Below are 24095 nucleotides of genomic sequence, written 5' to 3'. Positions count from 1 at the left end.
TCCCCATTTACTTCAGTTCACTTCTGTTTGACCAGCTGCCAGCTGGCTGATATCTGTAGCCTGAGCTGATGTTTATGCATCACTATCACCATGTGGTAAATAATACCATCCTTTAATTCTGCATACTGTAAACACACGAGGAAAAACAAGTCAGGAAGAATGTGAATCCGATTATTGAGACTGAGCCTTAGAGGAGCAGTGTGTGGGATCTGGTGACTTCTAGCGGTGAGGCTGCAGATTGCAATCAACTGAAACTTCTCCTAAACAGTTGAAGTAGTTGACAGCTTTAAATACTTCAGCGTGACTCTGGATAATAAACTCAGGTTTAACCAGCACATCAACGACATTCAAAAAAGGAGCCATCAAAGACTATCTGTCATCTATCCTCTATCTGTTATGTTGCCCCCCCCCCCCCCCCCCCCCCCCTCTCCTCCTACTGTTGTACCAGAGCATTATCCAGCCCATCCTACTCTACTGTTCCACCTGCTTATTTTAACATGTTATCCGTCACTAATCGGTCAAAACTCACACGCATAACCAACAGTGCTGCCAGGATAATTGGTCTTCCTACACCCAACCTCACAGAACTCAACAACAAAGCCATCGCACGCATTGCAATCTCAATAGCACAGGACGTCACACACCCACTCAATCACCACCTCACCATAACGCCCCCCCCGCTCCGGGCACCAGTACAGAACACTGAGGTGCAACAGGGCTCGCTTATGGAAAAGCTTGATACCTGCAGTCATAGCCGCCTTAAAAAACAGCGGTACACACTCAGGCTGAACAGGCCTGAGTGTGTACTGCTGTCCGTCATTTTCTGTTGTTGTCACTGTTGTATTGCTGTCGCTGTGTCACTGTGTGCTGTTGTATGTATTGGTGTCTGAGAAGTACAGTGCTGTGAAAAATAATTTCCCCTTGTGGGACAATAAAGTCTAAAGTGTGCGTATAGTTTGTAGGACTACGCTGGCCGACGTGAAAGTCTCTCTCTAGAGCCGCTGTTTGGTTTGTCCGTTCTGGGCTGCTGTAGAAACATGGAGCAACATGGTGAAGAGGACCAGCTCATGGATGTATAGAGAGAACTGGATTCAGCGTTGGAGGCTCCCGTTCATTCCTATGAGAGTCGCTCAGTGGAGCATGAAGCCAAAATGGATCGACTGCTGAGTGATAAAGTACCCGGATCATCCGGTGATCTTCCTCATCCATTCGGGCCCATAGAGCAGGAGCAGTAGTGTTTCCTTTAACTCCTCCTTCTCCTTCCATCCCTCGCTCCAGCCTCGGTCTGGGTCTCATTCACATGAACGGAGGAAGGGAAATAACTCTGGATTCAGCTATTAGTGCATTTTATAACTTTTAGGACCTAATGATTTAAATAAGGACTGTTAGTGTTCATACTGGGGAGTTGATTCACCTAAAAAAAAAAAAACATCTTCTGAGTTAAAGACGTCTCTTTACCAATGTAAGTCTATGGGAAAAAGTATTTTTGGGCCCAATGGCATCACGTGACGAGACGGAAGATGTAGTACAGCCGTTTGGCCACTATGAAATTTTGCTTCACAGCCCGGCGCTCTTCCTGGAGGCTTGGACCCGCTCCCTATGTAGATATGAAGGACTCATTGTAAGGTAACGAAAACACAACCATTCTTATTTTCAGGTGATTATACACTAAAGGAAACATAGTTATTGATATTGTATTCCATTTCTGCCAATAGATCCTCCTAAATGCTACACACTGGAGCTTTAATGTGTTTGTATGTTTCAGTATTTAATGTAAATGTGCACACAGTAACAGACACACAAAAACAGAGATATATTTCTAATTTAGCATCTACTTTTGATTCCTGATGTACCCCAGTATGGAGGATAGAACCTGCCAAAATAATTAAAAAAATAATAATAAAAAGATTAATAAATAACTTGATAAATAAACAGATATGCCATTAAATATACCAAAAATAATATTAAAAATAAATGTAGGCATTAATTGATAATATGTGACATAAATTGATGTTTCTGTTTTGATATGATTCTTTACTTCTTTACCTTTATATTAATTCCCCTATCTATCTACACTTCTATTCAATTTTCCCATTTATTTATTTATTTTATTAACTTTTAAAGGTATTCATTTCTTTTTTTAATTTCTTTTAAATGTTTTTATCCATTTTTAAATTGTTTGTATTTATTTATGAATTTCCCTTTGCATTTTTCTCCCTATTTATTTCCCCAAACTTATATATTTCTGTATTCTTTTCTTTTTATATTTCTCTATGTATTTCTGCCTCATTATACAAATGAGGGTCTGTCCTTCAATGAGTGTCATGGGATCAACTTTTCGCCTATTGGTTGATCAACATCAGAGTGCATATACATGCTAGCTAGTTAGCTAATGCTGTCTGCTTATCAACCGGCTCCATACAGCGGGTCGTTGGCCCGCTGCTGCTCTGCCCGCCGTTTATCTTTGGTCTTTGGTCGACCGGTGCACATCAACCCGACTGAAGCTGAACTGTTTCATGGATCCGTTCTCTTCATCGTAGGACTTGGCGCCATGCAGAGCGACCAGCGGTCCAGCAGCGTGTGCCACTGATCCGGGCTCAGTGTCTGATGTCGTGGTACATGTCCACAGGATCCGTCCTTTCCACGATTCCAATTCATTGTCTATGTGAGCAGCCGTGCAATGCATTCTGGTAGTGCAGCGGCGCAATTCGAGAGACGGAGCGTCACGTTGGCCACTCCTCATTTGCATAATGAGGCAGAAATGCATAAAGAAATATATAAAGAAAAGCAGAAAAAAAGTTTGGGTAAATAAATAGGGGGAGAAATGCAAAGGGAAAATCATGCAGTTTGAATAAATAAATACTTACAATTAAATATGAATAAATAAATGTAAAAATACATTTTAAATAAATAAAAACAAATACTGAAATAAAAGCTAATTAAAACAGAAATACCAATTCATGTCACATTTTTATCAATTAATTAATGCCTACATATTTTTAATATTATTTTTGATACATTTAATGGCATATTGATTTATTGATTTATCAATTGATTTATTCATTCATTTATTCATTTTTATTTTTGTTTTGAAACATTCCGTCCTCTATACAATTGAAGGTCTACCTCAGTATATTACTTCAGCCTGTACAACCCCTTCCTTCACTGACCACAAGTCTGCCTCTTACATTTACACATAATGATCAGAGTCTGCCCTCTAGTGAGAAAACAGCTCTACTGTCATTGTTGGCAAACGTGCTTTTGTTTTGAAGGGTTACAGGAAGCAAAAGACTATTTGTGTGAATTCTTTAAGAAATGGAAATTAAAGGTTAATAGTGATAAAGTCACAGTCTTTGGTACAAGATATAATATATATGATATTGATATTGATATTGTCCATTGCTTTAAATATCTTGGTGTTATCATGAATTATAATGGTTCATTTAAGGTTGCTATCGAGGAGCTGCATAGGCAAGCCTCCCGTGTAATGTTTGATGTACCTGTAGATATCACACTACATCTGTTTGACAAGGTGGCTCCACCAGTTATGTTGTATGCATGTGAAATGTGAGGGTTTGAAAAAAAAAAAATACATATATTGAAAAAACAGTGGAGAGGCTCTGACAAACCCACTGTATACTACCTGTTCAACACCAAACCAAAGACAGACAGCAAGTTGATGAACATGGTGGAGCATTTAGCAATTTAAGAGCCAGCTATTTTCATCAAGAGATGGTGGAGACCAAAATGAAGCTAAAAAGAGAGTGAATACTGGACTTACAATTGTCAGTTGGACTGGGACCATGATTCCAAATAAATTCTAATGTTGCCCCTTATGTCTGCACATGTGGTCACCGTCTGCCAACAGGTTTGCCATTTTAGCTTCTATGAGGTGATGATACTGTATGTCTGTTAAGGCAAAAGCCAAAATATTAAAGATCCCATATCATTCTTATTTTCAGGTTCATACTTGTATTTTGTGTTTCTACTAGAACATGTTTACACGCTGTAATGTTAAAAAAAACAACATTATTTTCCTCATGCTGTCTGCCTGATTATACCTGTATTTACCCTTTGTCTGAAACGTTCCTTTTTAGTTTACAGAATTGCGTTGCTAGGCAAAAGCTTGGGTCCATGTTTACTTCCTGTCAGCTGATATTATTTACATACACTGCAACAGGAAACAAACTGGGACACATTTAGAATGTTTATGTTTAAAACTGTGTATTTGGTCTAAATATTGTATATTTGTGACATCACAAATGGAAAGAAAAACTAACGGCTTGTTTCAAACGCACAATTTCTGAATACGGGCTGTGTGCATTTCTCTATATATTGAGTGTTTTGATAGTTAAACAGTATTTATATAGCACTTAAACCTGCTTTATAATATAAAAGACATGAAAATCTCACTTTTTACAATATGGGACCTTTAAGATAAGTGATTTTTCATATCTAAGTTGCTCTTTAAATATCATGTGTGTATTGGTAGGTCAATAATGAAATATTGCACAAGAGGGCAGCGCTAAGCAGCTGAGTTCACCTGAGATGTAGGAGGAGATGCCGGGTTCATTGATTGCAATCCACACTTCCAGGGATCCAGGTGTGAATCTATAAACAGGATTCAGACCTGCTGGGTCTCTTCTGTGTGTGACCTGGTATTTTCCTGGCTTGCATCAGCATATAGATGACCTCAGCAACGCTATTGGTATCTATATGTTTCTTGAGTGATAATGATAATTTGTAAACAACATTATATAGATGCTTATTATATATAATCTGTTTAAGAGCTGTGGTGGTGCACAGGTTGCCGGTGATTTATCTGTGGCCGGCGCTTGTATGTTAAATGCGCTGATAAATGATTTAATTTAATGATTTAATTTATTCGTCTTGAGCAGTGTGGTGTTAATATTTTGATTAAGGACATTTTTATGGTGTTGGTTACTGGCTATATTTGACATTATTATGGTGTTTAATCAGATGGTTGATATATGATGGAGTTAGGTAATGATAGTGTGTTTTCTGGTGATTATTATCAGTATAAATTGCATGTATGCTTTTGGGGATATATTATAGTCGGGATTTATTATTTCTTATATGTACTGAAAATTGACCTGATTTATTTGAGCGTGATTAATAATAATGGTAATACTAATACCTATTGGTAAATTACTGTTTAGTTTTTGCTGTTTGGAGGTAACAAAAGTAACAAGTGATGATGCTGATGAAATGTGAAGCAGACAAAAAGGAAAGGAAATGATCCAGCACTTGTTGTTCATAATGACAGTATGGGTTAATTTCTCTCTCTCATTTTTGATTTTTGTTTTGTTTAAAGGTTATCAACCTAACAACCTCCTAACATCAATCTCCTAGCAATCTTTGGAAAGAAATGAACTGTTTGCATTGAGATTAAACTTGTAAACGTAGTGTGGATTTAGTAGCCTTAGTGCCCTCGTGTTTTTTTGTGCGATTCTCTAATTTGAAATAGTCTTTTTTCTTTGTTTAAAAAATAGCAATTTGTTTGGTAGGGGTGAACTGCCATTTTTCTTTTAACTTTTTCTCCTGTGTATCTGCTGTATCCTAGGGAGCCAGACTTAGTAACTGTGTTTTTGTTTGCTTGATTATCTTTGTCCACCTATTTTTATTTTGACCCCCTAGACAGGGGCGTCACACCTCTGCCCTGAAACCTTATACCCTCCCCCCTCCCTACAGTACTCCCCGTACTCTGTCCTCTTTCTGCATGTACAGTATGTGTGTTGATTGTTGTTCTGGGACCAAAAGGTCTCTAGTAGCACAATAAGAAAATGTTAAAGAAGACATCGTAAAGGTTTTTATTCAGTGCAAAAAAAAGTACAACTTTTGAGGATATGAACACAAATGAAGTCAAACTTGTTCAAGTCACTTTTCAGATGCTTTAAACATTGAAAGGGTCCTCCAGTGATTTAGTGTTGTATTTCCACACTGTAGTAGGGGCACAGAATAAAAAAGAAGAGTCCAAATCTTTTAGTCCCTAGTATGGGACAAGCTCCAAAATACTGAATCCTACATTTCCCATGATGCAACTCAATAGCATCTTTGCATTAGACCCTCCCACAGCTGTTTTCACAGGTTCACAGGATATGACGAGTTCCCCCTCTGAACTTGCAAACCACTTATACAGACACTACACATTTTGGGTGAAAATAGTTTCATGTCAAATATATTATACATTATATATATATATATATATATATATATGCTCGATATTTTTTTAATGCACACATCAGTAAAGTGTCATCACCTGCAGGGCATTTCGGTTGGATGGAAGGCTAATCTATTCGTACTGTAGTGAGTAGCTTGTTCCAGATGAGCCGGGCTTGCACAGAATCGACCATGAGCAACCGTCACACAAAGTGTGAAGCGTGGCGGTGAGATTTCTTGCTGACTTGATCCTGACTTGTTGTGAAGTCAGGGCCGTCGGGAAGCTCGGGAATTTTCCCGGTGGGCCAGTCTTTCTTTTTTTTTTAATCAAGATCTTTATTGTGTTTTAACAAGTTCAAATGTACAACCTGCCCTCGCAGCCGCAGACAGCACAGAGCTAATGCTACCTGTCAGAGTACTGTCAACAGTGAGGGAAAGGTGGAGGAGCGTCTTTTGTGCTAAAAGCCTATAAAAACAGCCGTGGTGAGGAAGACAGAGGATAGATATTACATAAATAACATAATAATACATAAAAACAAACAATGAAAACTAAAAGAACAACGTTCCATATAGACATGAACATTTCCCCACCTTCAGCGTGAGGCAGCGTGATCGACCAGCAGTCTACTTGATGCCTGCCATCATGTGGATCCACCAGTTGGCCTGCACGGTCCAGCCCTTCTGCTCACACACTGAGATCTGGTGGAGGAAATGCTCCTTGGCCTCCGCCTCACCCTGTTCCTCCTGGAGCGCCTCCCGCAGGTAGCGCATGTCCTCTGCAGCGCTCAGCTCTGGGATGCCCGTCAGCAGCATGAGGGAAAAGAGAGTGATCAGCAGGCGAGAGTGCGAGCGCAGGGAGAGGTACGCTTTGGTGCAAGTCTCCTAGTATGAGTAGGTGAGACAGACAAGAGACGGAGCGGAGGACAGGGAGAAAACACAAGGAAATGAGGACAAAAGATAACAGGAAATATCTACAACACATTTACACTATGCACATACACGTGCACAGTGGACTCACTTGTCCATTCACTTAAGCAAACACATAAAGTTATGCTCTACAGAAAGATGATTGAAAACATGCATCTATTTCAATCTAATCGTATAATAATCTTAAAAACAGCAAACGCACGGTCTTCATCAGCTGACACCAAAGGAAGAAAGAGACACTGAAGCATCTAACTTTATGTAAAATAGTAAAAGAGTAACTCAACACCAGGCTGAAAAGCAGTGTTTTGCTGCCGGTTTCATCTCTGAGCAGTTTGTTTTCAGTCAATCCTACATACACCATCAGATGTGTAGTCCCCAACAAATGCAGCATTTACTCCTGTTTTACAGTGTTTGATACAATCTACAGTGCCCAGCTGTTTTAGAAATTACTGAGCCTCACTATACTGCTATATGACTTGTTTAGAAAGGTGTTAATGTATGCCTTCAATAAGAACCGATGGGTTTGAGGCTGAGAGCCACAGACAGGGTTAGGTAGGGAAGTTGGGAAGCACTGCCAGACAAACTAACACATTGTTAGATTTAGTATTTTCATTGGATTTGTTCAAATATAACACAGCTCTAGCCTTATCTTTGAATGAAAGTATCAGTTTAATGAAACACAACCACACACATAATCAGGTCTTCTCACCTTGAACCGCTGAAAGTAGAGGCTGTTGCGCCCTTTGTCCCTGCCCATGACATACAGGAAGTCAGGCGTGAAGACGAATGGTACACGCTCCCTGCTCACGCCAAGGAAGTGCTTCCTGTTACCCAGGATGTGACCGAAGTCGATGTGAAACAGGTTCCCTGAGAGGCCCAGGAAATACAACAGCATTTAAGTTCTGGTTTCCTAGTTCAGTGTTTAGTTCATTCATCTTCTCCATCATTCAGTCACTCTCCCAGAGTCACAGATTCACATTATCTGGGTTGGTGACATGTGCACACATGCAGACAGGTTTACTCAACTCAGTTCTACTAATATATAGTCAGACACTTGTGGTGCATACAGTACCTTGGTCTGTGATCATGATGTTGTCATTGTGTCGATCTCCTATACCCAGTACGTACGTGGCCACACAGTAACCAGCGCAGGACTTCACAAATGTCTCCGTAGTCTGGTAGTGCTGTAGTCAGAGGAGATCACAGCATTGGAAGCCCACATGTAAAACTACAGTTCTCAACATGTTTAATATTTTATAGAATTAAAGAATTTGAAATCAAAGGAAGACATGTCAACTGGTCTACACTCCTAATTCAGACAAGCTGTCAAAAATGTCTCATTGGTAGGTGAAATCTACCCTCAGCCAACTCAACAACCCCACTCTCACCATTGATGGCACCACTGTCCCCCCCCTCCTCCCAGGCACGCAACCTTGGTGTGACATTTGATCCCACCCTCTCCCTTGAGTCCCACATCTGCCAAGTTGTCAAAATCTCCTTCTACCACCTGCGCAATATTGCCAAGATCAGACCCTCTCTCACACGCCCTGCTGCCGAGAGGCTCATCCACGCCTTCATCTCCTCCCGCCTTGACTACTGCAACTCTCTCCTCTACGGCATCAGCATCACCTCCATCAATAAACTCCAACTGGTCCAGAACGCAGCTGCCCGACTCCTCACTCACACCAAATCCTGGCATCACATCACCCCAGTCCTCTCTGACCTCCACTGGCTCCCTGTTTTTCACCGGATCACCTACAAAACCCTGACCCTCACCTACAAAGCCCTCCACCAACTGGCTAGCCCTTACCTCTCTGACCTCCTCTCACCCTACCAACCCTCACGGTCCCTCAGATCCACTTCAGCTGGTCTCCTCTACACCCCCAAGTCCAACCTCCGCAGCTTTGTGGACAGAGTATTCTCCAGGGGGGGCAGCTCCCAAGCTTTGGAACTCCCTCCCAAAACTCATCAGAGACTCCGATTCCCTCTCACTATTTCAGTCCCGCCTCAAGACCCATCTCTTCTCCTCTGCCTACTCCTAGCCCCCCCCCACCCTTGCCCATTATTCTGTGTGTGTGTATGAGTGTGCGCCTGTGTGTGTCGTTTGCTGTTTGTCTCACACCGCTTCCCGTTTATATTGTTAAGCATCTTTGAGTTCCAGAAAAGCGCTATATAAGTTGAAGTTATTATTATTAATAATAATATTATTTGTATTATTATTAATAATAATAAAAGTTAAAGTATGTTACAGACGGGACATCTAGAGACAAGATGTGTCCACTGAAAAATAATATTTCACTTTATGAGCAGTCAGATAAAGGAATGTGTGTGAATGTGGGCAGCAGCGTGTCATTCAGCACCTCTTCAATACCAAGGCCTGAATGGAGCATGCTTTTTCATTGGTAAAGTAATATTAAAAGTTAATTTGGGTCCAAATCTTGTATAAAACCTGGCTGTGAATTTGGTCCATATTACTTACTATTTCCTGGAGTGGACATTTAGACTTGAGCCATTCAAACAGAGCATCGTTTCTGAAGGCGCCCGTCGTTCCTCCGTGGCTCCTCTGGACTGAAGCGATGGTCACTGCATCCCTCACGATCTCTATCATACCTGTTGAGGACATTCACTCTGTTTATTTGTTCATCTCACCCTCCTGGAAGTTCTACATGTTAACAGAACAGTGGAGTTGGCTTTGCTGTGCTTGTACATTAAGCATACTTGTTCTTGCTTACCTTTTTATCTCTTAATATGTTCTAACATCCTTCGCCGTCCTAATGGCGTAACTAACCAAAGAAGCTCAACCAATCTGGGGCGGAGAGGGGAAAAACCCTAACCAGGACTTTTGAGCGGTTCACCAAAACCCACCTGGAGACACACCAGGTGGAGACACACCACCCATCGTGGTGGCGATGTGAAGTCATGTGACCGTGGTGTAGTTTGTTTATAGCCTAACGTTAGTTTTTTACTTTTGGCGATTGCATTCATAAAAATAGTGTCATTTGTGAAGATTATCAAAACGTGTCAGTATCATCAGTGTATCAGAGCTTATTCTCTACAATGATCCAAAACCCAATCTTAGTGGAGGGAACCAGGGAGATGATCACTTCCTCTTGGACTACACAAATATGTCATCCCTGCTGCACTATATTAGATAATAAACTTTAAGAAGCATAAACACCTATACAATGTTATATAATGATATCTTGTATGATTGTGTGCTGCACGGTGGGGCAGCGGTTAGCACTGTCGCCTCACAGCTAGAAGGTCGCAGGTTGGAACCCGGCTTGTGTTGCTTCTGTGGTGCATGTTCTCCCCGTGTTAGCGTGGGTTTTCTCTCACTCTAAATGTCCCGTAGGTGTGAATGTGAGCGTGAATGGTTGTCTGTCTCTATGTGTCAGCCCTGTGATAGTCTGAAGACCTATCCAGGGTGTACCCCGCCTTCACCAAATGTCAGCTGGGATCGGCTCCAGCCCCCCCACGACCCCGAATGCTATAAGCGGTTACAGATAATGGATGGATGGATATACAGTAATAGAGCTTTACATTGGGGCAGATCAGATTCTCTGGTGATTTTAGAACTGTAGTTGTGAGGTGAACAGATTATCTGCCTTTTCATATACAGTCCTCTATAACACCATATTACACACAAGCAACTAGTATCAACAAAAACTGAATTAACAAGTAACGTAACTGATATTTGTTGAAGTTGATTTGTAGTATTTAAGAGTAAGAATACAAAGTGGACAGTGCAGCAATAAGCACAGCAGAACTAGAATGAATTTCAGTAGCTTGTCTTTCTTCATTGAATCCTTCTGTGAGGCCTGTAAGGTCTGAGATAAATACTTTAGTTAGTTCAGATGTCTCCATTCCACAACATCTCCAAATACTCATGCTAGTTGCATTAACTGTGGCCAAGAAAACCATATTCCTCAACTGGTAAGACAGAACAAAATGATCAGTAAACCATTGGTTCAATCTGCTAACCGACCACTCTAACTTAGAACAACTCACATCAACCCTAAAGGACCATTTGACCTCGTTCTTAACACCTAGTCTTCTCTCCTGCTGTACATTCAGAGCTGATTCCCCTCTACACCATCCCACACAGATTTGATCAAATACAATAACTCAAAATAACCCACAATGTACCTCCTCAACATTGCCAATCATGACAGGTCCCCCCTCACTTTATTTTAATGAAGGCCAACATAATAAATAAATGACAGATTCAGTGTTTCTGGAGAGGCCTTCACGTTGGTAAATCAAATGGTAAGGCTTTATTTATGGGTCTATATTTTCTAAACTATGTTATATGGTACTGACAACAGACAAGACTCCACGTTATATCAAGTAGTAGTTAATTAAACGTTTTGACTTAACAGAAGACAGAAGAAACTTGAATAAATGGATAATAAATGGAAGAATGACCTATGTTGTGTCCTGTGGAGATGCAGCCATACGGAATGAGGTTTAGGTCCAGAGATTTCTCCTGCCAGATAGAGTCCATCACCACCAGCGCCTAAACAGGAAGATACACAGACTCAAGTATATTCAATTCAATTCAATTCAATTCAATTTATTTTTGTCTAGCGTCAAATCACAACAGAAGTTATCTCAAGACGCTCTAGTATATTCACCAACATAAAATATCAACATGATTTTTTCAGTAAGATGAATAATTACGGGGGACCTGACCTGAATGATCAGCATGTCCTGTCTGAGGTCGTCTCCCTGTTTGAAGATGATCCCGACAGGTGTAACAGAGGTGGGCGACGGCATGGCAGAGAACTCCAGCCACAGTGGCTTCTTCTTAGACGCCATCACCTTACATTTGTCCAGCTGGACAAGACGGACACAAAGACAACTGATTTCTTTATGTAGAGCTTGACAGTTCTTAGCTTTTGCTTTATTTTGTTCTGCCCCGAAGTGGCCAAAAAATCAATTACTGCCAGTTTAAGAATGACAAAAGAAATCTTCTTTTCACATCCACATTTCACATTTCAATTCTTCTATATAATGAGTGAGTCATTATATACAGTATGTGAACACTGGTCAAAAAGAGGGCTGTTGGGGCATTAGGATGAACACACACAGAAAGGAGGACTAAACATGCCAGAAAAAGATCATAAATAAACACAAAGAACATGTTGGTGGTAACGCTTTAGATTACAGCCCACAACGTACCGCCTAATCCCTCTGGAGCTACGGTGTAATCTTTTGTACAAAGTTCAGCACTTTGTGTCAGTATAATGTCCCACGGCACCCCGGTGTGGCTGGCCCAGACTTCCTCCATCCACTTGTTTATTTTTGGCCAGGCCACCAGACTCTCAAAGTTTTGGGTTAATTTATGGCATTATTTGGTGTCTTTTAATGTATATGTTGTTGGTCACATGGTTGAGCCAAACGTTTTCCTGTTGTAGCCGTGCTCCCTTAGAAAGACGGCCAGTTAGCTTCTTCTATTACTGTGTACTCGTATGCCTTTGCACTGTTGCTCCATACAGTCTGTCAATCTCTGCAGGCATTAGATCAGTCATTTGAGTCCACAAGAATTAGCATAAAACAGATACATTAATATTTGTATTAATATCTTTGGTCCTATCACCACAGTGGAGGAACATTTACATTACACCAATAAGTGGTCATTTTCAGATCCCAATATGGAACAACATGCACATACTATCTGGAAATCAACCCTTTGTTTGTAAGCAATGGAGTGAGAAAGGTATTTATGCTCTTCACATATTCGTCTCAAAAGGTTCATTAAGCTTTGAAGACCTACTGTAAGAGCGGTTTTGACGTCCCAAAGACTTAATTCTTCTTTTATCTACGTTTACACTCTGCTATTAAATGTTCTGGAGCTCCATTGGGGAAAAGGTTTTGAGGTCCACTCAGTCATTAATTGGATCTCTGATTCCCCTTCAGAGGACTTGTGTCTATGATTCATCTATCAGATGAAAGAAACCGAGAAGATTTGACCTCGGAGGAAAACACAATTGATTAGGATGCAGTTTGGGACGATATTTCAACTGTTCCAAGAACCCAAACCACCAGTTGATACATTTCAACGTGTGTCATAGTAGGACATATCGGACCCCTCAGAGGAAATACATCCCTACAGACCATTCCCAACCCTTCCTGCTCTTTCTGCCAGAGGGACTTTTCACACCCTCGGATAGTTACTCTATCAGAGACAGGTCTGTATTGAATGAACGGTGTCAATAAAAAAATCCATCCCAAAAAATATATTTGAGATTTTAGTGAATTTGTGGAACTTTGAATGCTGTTTTATCGTCACACTTTTCTCATTTTTAAATCTTTTTTATTTCAGTTTTCCTGCAGATGTTTACTTGTTACTTTCTGATAAGTCACCCTTTATGAAGGGTTTATAGGTATTATTTAAAGAGGTTCTGCACACTTCAATGTGTTTTTGAGGTGTAAACTAAATGATATGACTTTACTGTGATGAAACACATCAATGCTGGTGTTAAAAAGGTGAACAACACCTGACAACACACAATGTAGTTTACCTGTTTGTTGGTAATCAGTTCATCCCAAATGTGCAGGTTATTTCTCAGTAGGTCATACATACCCTGTAATAATAGAATAGGTACCCAGTAGTTGAATAATAACTACAGTATACGTTCTTTGTAAGACCCCCCTTATTCCATAAGATCCCTTCTTGTTCCAGAAACTACATACAGTATACAGTACATATCTTCATACAGTACATATACTGTATGAAGGTACTGGTACACCAGTACCTTCATACAGTATATGTACTGGTAGGTACTGTACTGGTACACCGTTCTCCTGACAGCCCGGACACACCAGGAACGTCAGCAGCGCGTGGCGGCTGCGTACCTGTTGTTTTTTATTTCGGCATCCGTGTTAACAGGTTAGAGCAGCCACACTGCCCGCGTGAGACGCTGCGTCTCTTCTAGAGAATAGAGGTCTCGCCTATTTTTGATGCGTGCCGCGCCCGTCTCACAGCAGTAACAGACAGTGAAAGTGATGTATTGACTGTATATTGATATCATATCAGCAAGATTACTACAGTTTCGATGTCTATCTGTAGAATATGTTACCGAGATGAAAAAAAAGTAAAAACTTACTTTTAAATCAACACTTCCTGCTTTCATTTCAAAATAAAAGCCCTTAAACATTTTTTCTGTGGCCATAATTCCTTCATTTGTTAACACAAGGCTTTTATTCTGAAATATGAGCAGTCAGTGCTGTGGAACATGCAGTGACTTGGAGAGCTCCATGAATGAATATAGTACGGAGTTTTAATTGTGGATTATTACTATTATTTACAAATTACCACACGTTTCTTTCTCGGTCTAAAATAAATATAGATGATGTTTATAATTAAATGAAATGGCCATTAAAAGGCAAACTCTATGTAGAAAGAAAGGGCTGACAGCAGCAGCTGCAGCAGCAGAAACGCAGCAGACACGCAGCTGAAATGCAGCTGATGTGAACGCCCGACGCGTGAATCACGCAGCCACCACGCCAGGTAGCCGCCACTCACTCTTGACGTTCCTGGTATGCCTGACGCTTTACTCCAGAGTAATTACGCGGTGCACCGTGGGCTTTAATGTAAAGCGTTACCAAAATTTTTAATACACACACACACACACACACAAACACACAAACAGCATTAGCGAGACTTACCAAAATCCGTCCAGCTTTGATTCGGGGGTCAAAGGGCAGCAGGAACTCATCTGGCAGATTACAGTTTCTAAGAAGCTCTTGAAGCTTGAGGGGAGCTGAAACAACAGAAACACACGTTACTTCACCAGTAATGAGAAAAAAAAGACTCAAAGACACCATGCAGATTAGTTTAGTGATGCACCAAATGGCAGAATAGGGGGATTGGATCTCTTTGAGATGCTGTTGCAGTTTCTTCTGGTGAGTTGCTGCATTTCCACAGCTCATTAACATGTACTGTACATGCACTCTGACACCAAGTAAACCATTATAGTTATGTTTAGGAAAAACTACATGGTTGTGATTAAAACTACGATGTTTGTACAGTGAAAATGTGGCGGGACGTTTTGAACACGGGACACGAGCAGCGGTCTCCTGGATGAAAGCCTGTTCGTTGGACCATCCACCTCCCCTCTCACACGCCCGGTGTGTCTCTTTCGCTCTTTAAACTACGTCACCACACTACCGGCGCACTTTTGACTTTATCATTCTGTAAAAGTATAACTATAGTGCTACTCCATAAGAATGTCTTTCTTAGATGTGTCTCACTTGTAGGAGTAAGGTCGGTTTTGTCGGGGTACAGTTCTTTAATCGCTATAGCAGCCTCCTGTAGGGCCTCCACAGCCTGGACCTGCTGCCTGAAGCTGTGGAGCTGGGCTTGACCACAGCCCAGCAGGTAGGCCTCCAGAATCACAGCCATGCGCTGGCGGAAGTACAGACACCCGGCCACCTCGCTGCGGACGTACCAGAAGAAGAAGTGGCCGATTCTCTTGCTCTGCAGTGAAGGAGGAGACAGTGGAGGGGAGGGGAGGTGAGTGACAGATGTCTGTCTGTCTGTCTGTCTGACTGTCTGTCTGTCTGTCTCTGTGATAGAGTCAGTCAGGAGACATTACAGGTGTGTAGTTGAGATCAAAATGAAGGCTGAGTTAGAAGATGGGTGTGGTTCAAACAAGGGTAGCAGCAGTAGGTGGTAGGAAGTAGGGAAGAGGCCATTGTCCCCCCCGCCCCCTTTACGCCCCTGGCCTGATTTGGCGTTGCGGCTGGTCTGATCCCATCAAAGATGGGTCTCTAGTTTACAATGAAACTGATAAATAAATGTTTTCCCCAATTTTTACTTGGTGCTCAATCTCCAACTGTGTGGAACTGATACCATCTTTAAACCTCCACCAAAAATAACAAATTATTAATAATAATGTTCTTTTTCTGCACCACTAACATTCTTATATACTAATATAGTAGGATATGTGCTGTGTTGTGTACACTGAATATTAGGATGCTGCATGACTCACCCGCAGAGCTCTTTGGATGAGGAACCGAGCGAGGAAACTGTCGTGGTAAGGCTCCACTTTGAGGGTCTGAGTGAATATACAGGACAGAGAACAACTGATAGTGATGTCACCAATCTACAGCGTAGTACAGGGGTCAGCAGATACAGAACAACTGATAGTGATGTCACCAATCTACAGCATAGTACAGGGGTCAGCTACTGTAACGTGGTAACTTTGGTTCAGCTTCTTAACTAATGGCACACTAGTAATAAGAGCACAGTGGATCTGGGCCCGTGGGCCCCTGGGCGTCTGGGGCCCTGGTGCAGCTGCCGGCGTTACCCCGTTTCTGTTGGTAATTGCCGTTTTTTTAGCCGAGTTATTGAATTATTGATTATTTACTGAATTATGTCACAATTAATTAGTTTGGATTTTAATTGTTTATTTCAATATAGGTGTGGATCTAAATCTGTACTAACTTAGCAGTGGTGTTTTTGCACTGGGTTGTATAATATTCGTAGAAAAGTACCTTCAAATCTTTTGTTATTGTCACAGTTCATCCACACACACACACACACACACACACACACACACACACACACACACACACACACACACGCAGACACACACAACACACACACACACACACACACACACACACACACACACACACACACACACACTTTGTTCCTCCACACACACACTTTGTTCCTCTAGATACAAACACATACCTGCACCAGCTGCAGCAAATACTTCAGTACATCATCGTTGGACAGGCTCTCCAGTCTCTGGACTGCTAGTCTCCTGACCATCACATCAGCAAAGTCCATGCTTAACAGCTCCAGGGCCACGGTTACATCCAGTTCTCCAGCATCCCAGTTCCCCAGCAGCCAGTGGACATCCTCAACCACTCTGCGGTTCATCCAGTCAACATTGCGCAGGTAATGGGGTAGATTTGAGGCGTAGCGGATGCTCTCCTCCCGGAACCTTTTGAGGCAAGGCCCCTTGGTGCTGGTGACTGCAGATGGGGTTCTGAGAGTCACAGTGTCACTCAGTGAGTCCTGGAGAGATTTCCCCTGCAGAGAGGGAGACTGTGGTCTGGGTAAGGTGGACGGGGGTGAGGAGGAGGAGGAGGAGGAGGAGGAGGAGAGTGCAGTAGACTTGGTCAGGGTGAGGCTGGAGGCGGGATTGCCGGAGCATTCAGAGGGGCTGATGCTGTTTGGCAGAACCACAGGGAAGCTGTAGCGGTCGAGGAGGAAGCTGATAGCCATGGAGTCAGCTATGTCTGGGTTAGTAGCACAGGACAGTTTGTCTGCCTGGTAGGTGTTGACCTCTTCCTCCAGGTCAGGGTACGACCACATGTGCATAGTGTAGGGTCCCTGGCTGAGGACAGACCTGCAGGGACCAACACGTGCACAATTTGAAAAGATTTGTTAATAACTTGTGATAGGCCAATGCTGCGTTATGATCCTTTCAGAACAATATGTTAAGACCATGGTTGTGATATCATTTTTATAGTCTGGATATTTTTTAGAAATACTCAATTATCAATCCAACGCAGCTGGATTTGTTTTAGACATATATATAAAGTGTTACCGACAGCTGTGAATACTAACAGTAGGCATGTTGGGTGTTTACCTACCTAATGATAGTGTTGGGGGAGTGTCTCTGGAGGGAGGACTGAAGGGACGGACTGTCTACCAACCTGTCTACCAACCTGTCTAGCTACCTGTCTACCTACCTAATGATAGTGTTGGGGGAGTGTCTTTGGAGGGACAGACTGTCAGTGTTGATGACTTGGAGACTTTCTCTCTAGATTTAGGGACTTCTGGAGCTAGTGCTGCTAGCTGCTTTCATTGGAGAAGAGTTGGCATCACTGGGCTGGTTACTAGGTCGGATTATGTTTTTAAATCTAGTGTACTCTTGTTATAGTTTCTCAACATGACCGACCCTAGCTTTAAGATAAAAGATACAGTAGGAAATTAAATCTACAAGTAGCTCTTCAATCAGCTACAGGGAAATTTCATTTTACCGAGTTTTACCTTTTTGACATTAAACACTGAAAAATACATCACAAATGTCATTGTAATTGATATTAAAAACCTGACCTGTGATCAATGAGGAGAAGATTGACAAAGTAGAGCACCTTCCCCTTCCCTTTCTGCAGGTCTGGTGCTTTATTGACTGATGGCGATGGCGTCTTCGGGTCTTTGGCTACTGGGGGGATGTCACCAGCGTTAATAGTGAAACCCAGCTTGGCTCCACGTGGCAGATCCCTGAGGAGAACATCAAATTCCAGCCACTCGTTCAACAGCACTTCATCTGTGAAGGCCTTAGGAAGGGAGGACACTGAGGAGAGAACCTTGTTACCATAAAGTATGGAGGCTTTTACATAAACCGACTGAGGGCATTTGCTTGGAAGTTTTGGGATGTCAAAGCCAAGCAATTTGACACGGAGTCTTCTGTTGCAGTCCCACAATGATATCATGAAGATGTCATCCAAATCCTTCCCTTCGAGGCGGAGATCATCATGGGAGCTGAACTGGCCACTTGAAGCATCAACAAGCGGCCAGTCCACAAACTTGACAGTCTCATCGACGAGCTGCGCCAGAGGGACCACAGAGAGGTGGAGGTCTTGGTTGGTTTTCAGGCAGTGTCGAACCCAGAGGAAATCACTCAGGGGGTAGTCTCCAGATAAAAACTCCTCCCTGCCAGAGACTTTCAACACCAGACTATCAGAAGAGTCAGAAGCAAGCCCCTGGTCTGCCGCCACCCTTCTGAACACTTGATGAAGAACATCTGGTGTTGTACTGAAGTCTACCTGTATGCTGAAGCTGATCTTGTTCATGTAATGGAGGGTGACAGGAAGCTTTCTCTTCAGCTGGACCTGAAGCTCCTCTGGGATGGGGGCACGTGTTACCCAAGGCTCTGTGGCATACAACTCGGCATCCCGACTCCTTAGCTCTTGTCTTCTCGGAGATGCCAGTTTCCTGCGGGTGAATGTGAGCTCACCGAGTCTGTCAGACGCTTCTTTCTCCAGGTCGTGTCCAATCAGGAAAGCCAGACACTGCTGTTGTTTCTTCTTCTCCTCTGAATCCACCGCCAGCAGCGGTTTCACCACTATGTGTGCCAACAGACGGCCAGTCTCGTCACATGACCATGGGATGTCTAACGTCCTGATAACCTGACAGTCATCGTAGGCCTCGTACCAGTCGTCCCCTCTGGCATATAGCAGGGTGTATTTCTCTGGGTCCAACACTGCCACTAGGTCTGGATGGCAATTCTGTTCCTGTGCCTGAAGGCAAACAGAAAAACATTTGACACATGTTGAGGGTTGCAGGTTGATTATCTATTTCAACAAACAGTCTACAGACACACTAGCAGCTCTGAGAGGTCATAGAGGTCCTAAACTGTAGATAGCATATAGCACAGTGGTGGTTTAAGCTGAGTGCTATGATAATGCTGACATGCTGATGTTTAGCAGGTATAATGTTTACCATGTTCTCCACCTTGTGTAGCATATTGTGGGAGCGTCTTTAGTTTTGCAGGTATTTGGTGAGAGACCAAAGTATTAGACTAATTAAAATGTTGACCTGATTATGGATTAAATAAAAAAGTCAGAGGATCACCAAAGTTATTACAACTCCATCCTGAAGGCAACACAGACGTGTGAACCAAACTTCAAGGAAATCTATTCAGTAATTGTCAAGACATTTCACTAAAAAACACAAATGTGAACGTCATGGTGGCGCTACAGAAAGTCAAGGGATCACTAAAGTCAATAAAGGGCACCATGAATTAGCAATTTCAAGACAATCCAACCAGTAGTTGTAGTGGAATTGCTGAAGTACTATACTTAATTACAGATGTGAGGTACTTAACTTTAGTATTTCCATTCTGTGCTTCCTTCTTTCTTTCTTCTTCTTTCTACTTCTCCTCCACTACATCTCAGAGGTAAATATTGTTCATTGATCTGACAGCGTTAGTTACTGTTCAGATGATAAGGTTGGTAGGTAAAACCAGGTATCTTCAGATGTGTTGATGTTAGATGTTTGTGATAAACTGAAGGATGAAGAGTAAATCCTCCTCTTCGTCCTTCTGAAGCTAAATAAACTCTTTAAAAAGCCTCACGGATCAGCTGGAAGATGCATCGTCACAAAGCTGAAAACATTAGAGATACGTGCTTCTCACAGGACAGCAACGCTACAAACACATGATGATCTTATTGACCATGATGCATTGCTGCAGATTAAACTAGCCAACAGGATATAAAATGCAACATGCACATTAATGCAGCAGTAATATGAACACAGATAGATAATAACACAACACTGACAGGAACATTTTACTGACGCAGCAGTACTACTACTGGAGACTACTTTACCTACGTTTAGCTGATAATACTTATACTTCAATAAGGTTTTGAATGCAAGACTTTTACTTGTGGGGGAGTGTTTTCACAGTGTGGTATTAGTACCTTTACTGAAGTAAAGGATATAAATCTTTTTGTTTGAACAACGTGAACAGGTCAATATGTGTGTCTTAGCAAAGTACTTATCTATAGAAGTGCAGAATGTAGTCGGTTGCAGATACCAGCTATGAATGTGTATATACTGAAAAAGAAAATACTCAGAAAAAGAACAAACAGACCATGCAGTAGGGTTCAGTTTACCTGCATACAGATGCGTAGCCGCAGCTGGTAGACACTGCACTGCGCAGGGAGGATGACTGACACTGACTCGCAGTCCATATTGATGTTGTAATCTTCATCGCCAGGCGCCTGCGGTGGACCAGTTCCTGGCTGAAACTCACAGATAAACTTCAGGTTGTTCTCAGAGCAGCTTTGAGCTGGCGTCACAGATAGAAGGTCCACGACATCTAGACCGACAGCCTGATTCAGGAGCAAAGCTGAATCCATCGATACTCAGGAGAGCAAACCCTGAACCTAAATCTGTAACTCTGAATCAAACTGATCATCAGATCCGTCTCTGTGGCGGGATTCACAGGTTGTTAATAAGGCTCGTAGTAGAAAACAGACAGGTGCTGCTTGCTTTAGATCCTCAGGTGGAGTCTTTGGGAGGCTCTACCTGTTTGACTGTGCGTTCCCTTTTCTGGAACTTCCTCATTCTTTTATACCACAGAATAACAACAAAGCATTTACTGACACTGTACGGAGGTTCACTTCCTTGTTCCCTTTTTGCACTTTGATAACAAATGGCACAGTTAACAGGCCTGTGTAAATAATGTCCACTTTAAAACCAATACAACGCACCATGAAATGTGTTTCCTTTGGTTGACCAGTTGAGATATGGTGATAATAACAATGAGGGAAGTGTTACTAATCTAATCCAGCAGGTCAGAAGGGAGCAGTGCTAATGTTTTACAGGAACACACCAAACCTGTTTGGCTTGTTTGGCTTGTTATTCTGTGGAGGCACTGCAGAATGGATAATAATGCACCTTAAACTCACCTGTCTTTTACTGAAAGGTGGAATGAGTGATATTTTACCGGGTCTTTGCACACAATTACTTTACTGTTACCTCACAGCTGCTGTAACTCTGTAACTCCGGTCTCTGAACCACCCACCGAGCTCTCTGCACTTTCTACTTTCCACTTTCTTACTATTCAGCACAACACTTTCCTTGTGACGGGGACAGAAAAGTAATTTGCATTTAACAAAGAGACATGTTAAACAATAAGGGCAAAAACAGCAGATTAAAACCAATAAAAACCATCCCGACATATAGTCTATTTCAAGTGGTTTACCTGGGACTTAGAACCTGCCACTGGGATTAGTATAACCAGCGTCCAGCATACGGATTCTCTAGAAAACCTGACCTGACCTCAGTTTATGCCAGATAATTTAAAAAATGCTGCAGAAATCCAAATGCTGCAAGTCAGAGTCATGTCATTGTTAACAGCATAAATCAATGGTAAGCAATTCTTGTCTTATCCCTCAGAGTTGTTGTGCACACACTATTTTTCTAAATCCAATGAGGTCGGCCCTTTTCCCAACATGCATTACTTACTCCCATTACCGTTACATACCCCTCATTAGATGCTTTTATGCAGGAGCAGACTTTAATGTTTGGCAAGTTAGGAAACTGCCTGGGGCCCCAAACAGCTATAGATTTATTATGATGTTTAGATATGAAAAATATTGAATTATGTTACTATTCTAACTCATTTTACCCTGACATAACTTACAAAAGGCCCCTAAAGCATCTTAAAAATATGCAGATGGCCATGTCGCTGGGAAAATATCTGTGTATTGGAACGATCTTCTGTGTTTTTCCTCTCGACTTTACTCGTTGGCTTGCTTTCCTCACGTCCGTTATTCATCTCGTGCACTGATTCACTTCAGCTGAACAGCCAATCCGAGTGATTTCTCTCACAAATGGGCGCCGCCGCCGATTCATCATGTTGAATCGACCGAAAATCCTCTGCTGAGCTGACGGTGCGGGACACACCATTACGCCAGCGGCCTCAAACTGTCCGCCGGTGTGTCAGGGCCTTAAAGGATCTGTCCCAACCGACCCCACTCTCCCCTTCTGGCATTGACATTTTTATTAAATGATCGCAGCCATAGACGCTACTAGAAATAAACACCTTCTTATTTATTCTATGCTTTGCCATTTGAACCGGTTCAATCATTTCAGGCATTGTACTGACCCTGGTACCCAGCCCAGGAGAACCCCCAGAAAACACCATAGAGGTTCTGTAATGGGTCTATAGTTCAACATTTAACATTGCTGGAAAAAGTTCAAACGATATAGAGGAGCTGGGAGAGACGGTGAGGAAAGGGTCAAGAAGAGCAGCGAAGTGAAGGAGGGATCAGGATGGAGGGATAGAGGGGGTGGGAGGGGGGGGGGGGGGGGGGGGAGTGATGGCATACCTCCAGCCTTATATAGGGTGTGTGTTGTCTACAGCGTTCAGCTGCTCCAACAGGGAATGTCCAGGAATAGAAGGAGGAAGAGGCGTAGAAGGTGGAGAGAAGAGGAGAAGAAAGAGAGAGAAAAAGACAAATAATAAAAAGAGGACATGCAATTCCTCTTGGTCTTTAATTCCTCCTCTGCAATCCAAAATTGTCTTCACACTTCCAAACCTTCCAAACCTTTTTCTCTTTCTCTCACCCAACAAGAGGAAAGCGTTGAGCCGGGCGGAGCATCAGCTGGTGCTGTCAGTCAGCCGCTCAGTGACGGCATGGAAGCTGAACTCAGGGTGGCCTTCAGGGACAGGCAGGGTGATGACTGAGAGGAGGGGGAGGTGAGGATGGAGAGAGGAGCTGGTGTGCTCAAAGCAGGGAGAATAGCTGTTTTATGGAGGGGAGGAATAAAAGAAAAAGTGTAGAGTGTGATGGAGAGAAGGGAGGAAAGAGAAGGGCAGGAGGAGGAGGAGGAGGGGGGGATGAGGTAGATGCCTTAAACCTGCATCCTGTCTACCAGCCAGCAGGGGGCGACTCCTCTAGTTGTATAGAAGTCTATGAGAAAATGAGCCTACTTCTCTCTTGATTTATTCCCTCAGTAAACATTGCAAACATGAGTTTATGGTCTAAATCACTAGTTTCAAGTCTTCTTCAATACAGCATGATGTTCATTTAGTAAATGATGGTCCCATTTAGAGTCAGATAGACCATAAAGCAGGGGATGCCTTAGGCTACCCTGTGATTGTCAGGTCTCTACCACAGCGTTGTCCAATCAGGGAGTGCGGCTAAAAACCAAAATGACAAACTCAAGGCTTCCAAACGGTAGTCCACAAACCAGTGGGTGACGTTACGGTGACTTCGTGTTACACTTCATACAGTCTGTGGTAAATAGTAGTGACCTAGAGACAGACTCTCTTCGACCCACGAGGTTCTGGGTTTACAGCAGCCACTCCATCTCCGAGCCAAAGACATTAGTGTAGCTAACTAGTTTCTTTTCAGCCATCCGAACATAACTGTTTAGAGCGGCTGCATGTTTAATAAAAATATCGATATTTGGTGCGTGTATCGATAACGTACCGCCAGAGGAA

General features: G+C 42.5%; 1 protein-coding gene across 2 annotated transcripts; it reads right to left on the bottom strand.

Annotated features, from left to right (window-relative positions):
- Positions 1 to 5814: 5814 nt before the first annotated feature.
- On the bottom strand, positions 5815 to 21920 carry LOC141772144 (phosphatidylinositol 4,5-bisphosphate 3-kinase catalytic subunit gamma isoform). Of its 2 annotated transcripts, XM_074642826.1 has the most exons (13): positions 20755 to 21920; positions 18191 to 19377; positions 16814 to 17477; positions 16107 to 16172; positions 15367 to 15592; positions 14782 to 14876; positions 11803 to 11946; positions 11536 to 11626; positions 9587 to 9717; positions 8180 to 8291; positions 7817 to 7974; positions 6772 to 7062; positions 5815 to 6646 (listed from the first exon to the last, which is right to left on the bottom strand). In XM_074642826.1, the coding sequence occupies exons 1-12, from the start codon at positions 20998 to 21000 to the stop codon at positions 6805 to 6807; spliced, it is 3378 nt and encodes a 1125-aa protein (XP_074498927.1). In that variant the 5' UTR covers positions 21001 to 21920; the 3' UTR covers positions 5815 to 6646; positions 6772 to 6804. The 2 variants fall into 2 exon arrangements, with proteins under 2 accessions (XP_074498927.1, XP_074498926.1); XM_074642825.1 differs by having other exon boundaries at positions 5815 to 7062.
- Positions 21921 to 24095: the final 2175 nt, after the last annotated feature.

This window comes from Sebastes fasciatus, chromosome 8 (genome assembly GCF_043250625.1).
Source record: "Sebastes fasciatus isolate fSebFas1 chromosome 8, fSebFas1.pri, whole genome shotgun sequence".
NCBI lineage: Eukaryota > Metazoa > Chordata > Actinopteri > Perciformes > Sebastidae > Sebastes > Sebastes fasciatus.
Note: the sequence above shows the minus strand (reverse complement) of the source record. Positions and strands in the feature narration are given on the sequence as shown.

What these genes read in the sequence shown, in the direction of transcription:
- LOC141772144 (XM_074642825.1), bottom strand. Translation starts at nt 21,000, where the DNA reads ATGGATTCAGCTTTGCTCCTGAATCAGGCTGTCGGTCTAGATGTCGTG. An exon ending in GGCTACGCATCTGTATGCAG is followed by an intron (nt 19,378 to 20,754) that starts GTAAACTGAACC and finishes GTTTGCCTTCAG; the next exon opens with GCACAGGAACAGAATTGCCA. An exon ending in CTCCACAGGACACAACATAG is followed by an intron (nt 9,718 to 11,535) that starts GTCATTCTTCCA and finishes TGTCCTCAACAG; the next exon opens with GTATGATAGAGATCGTGAGG.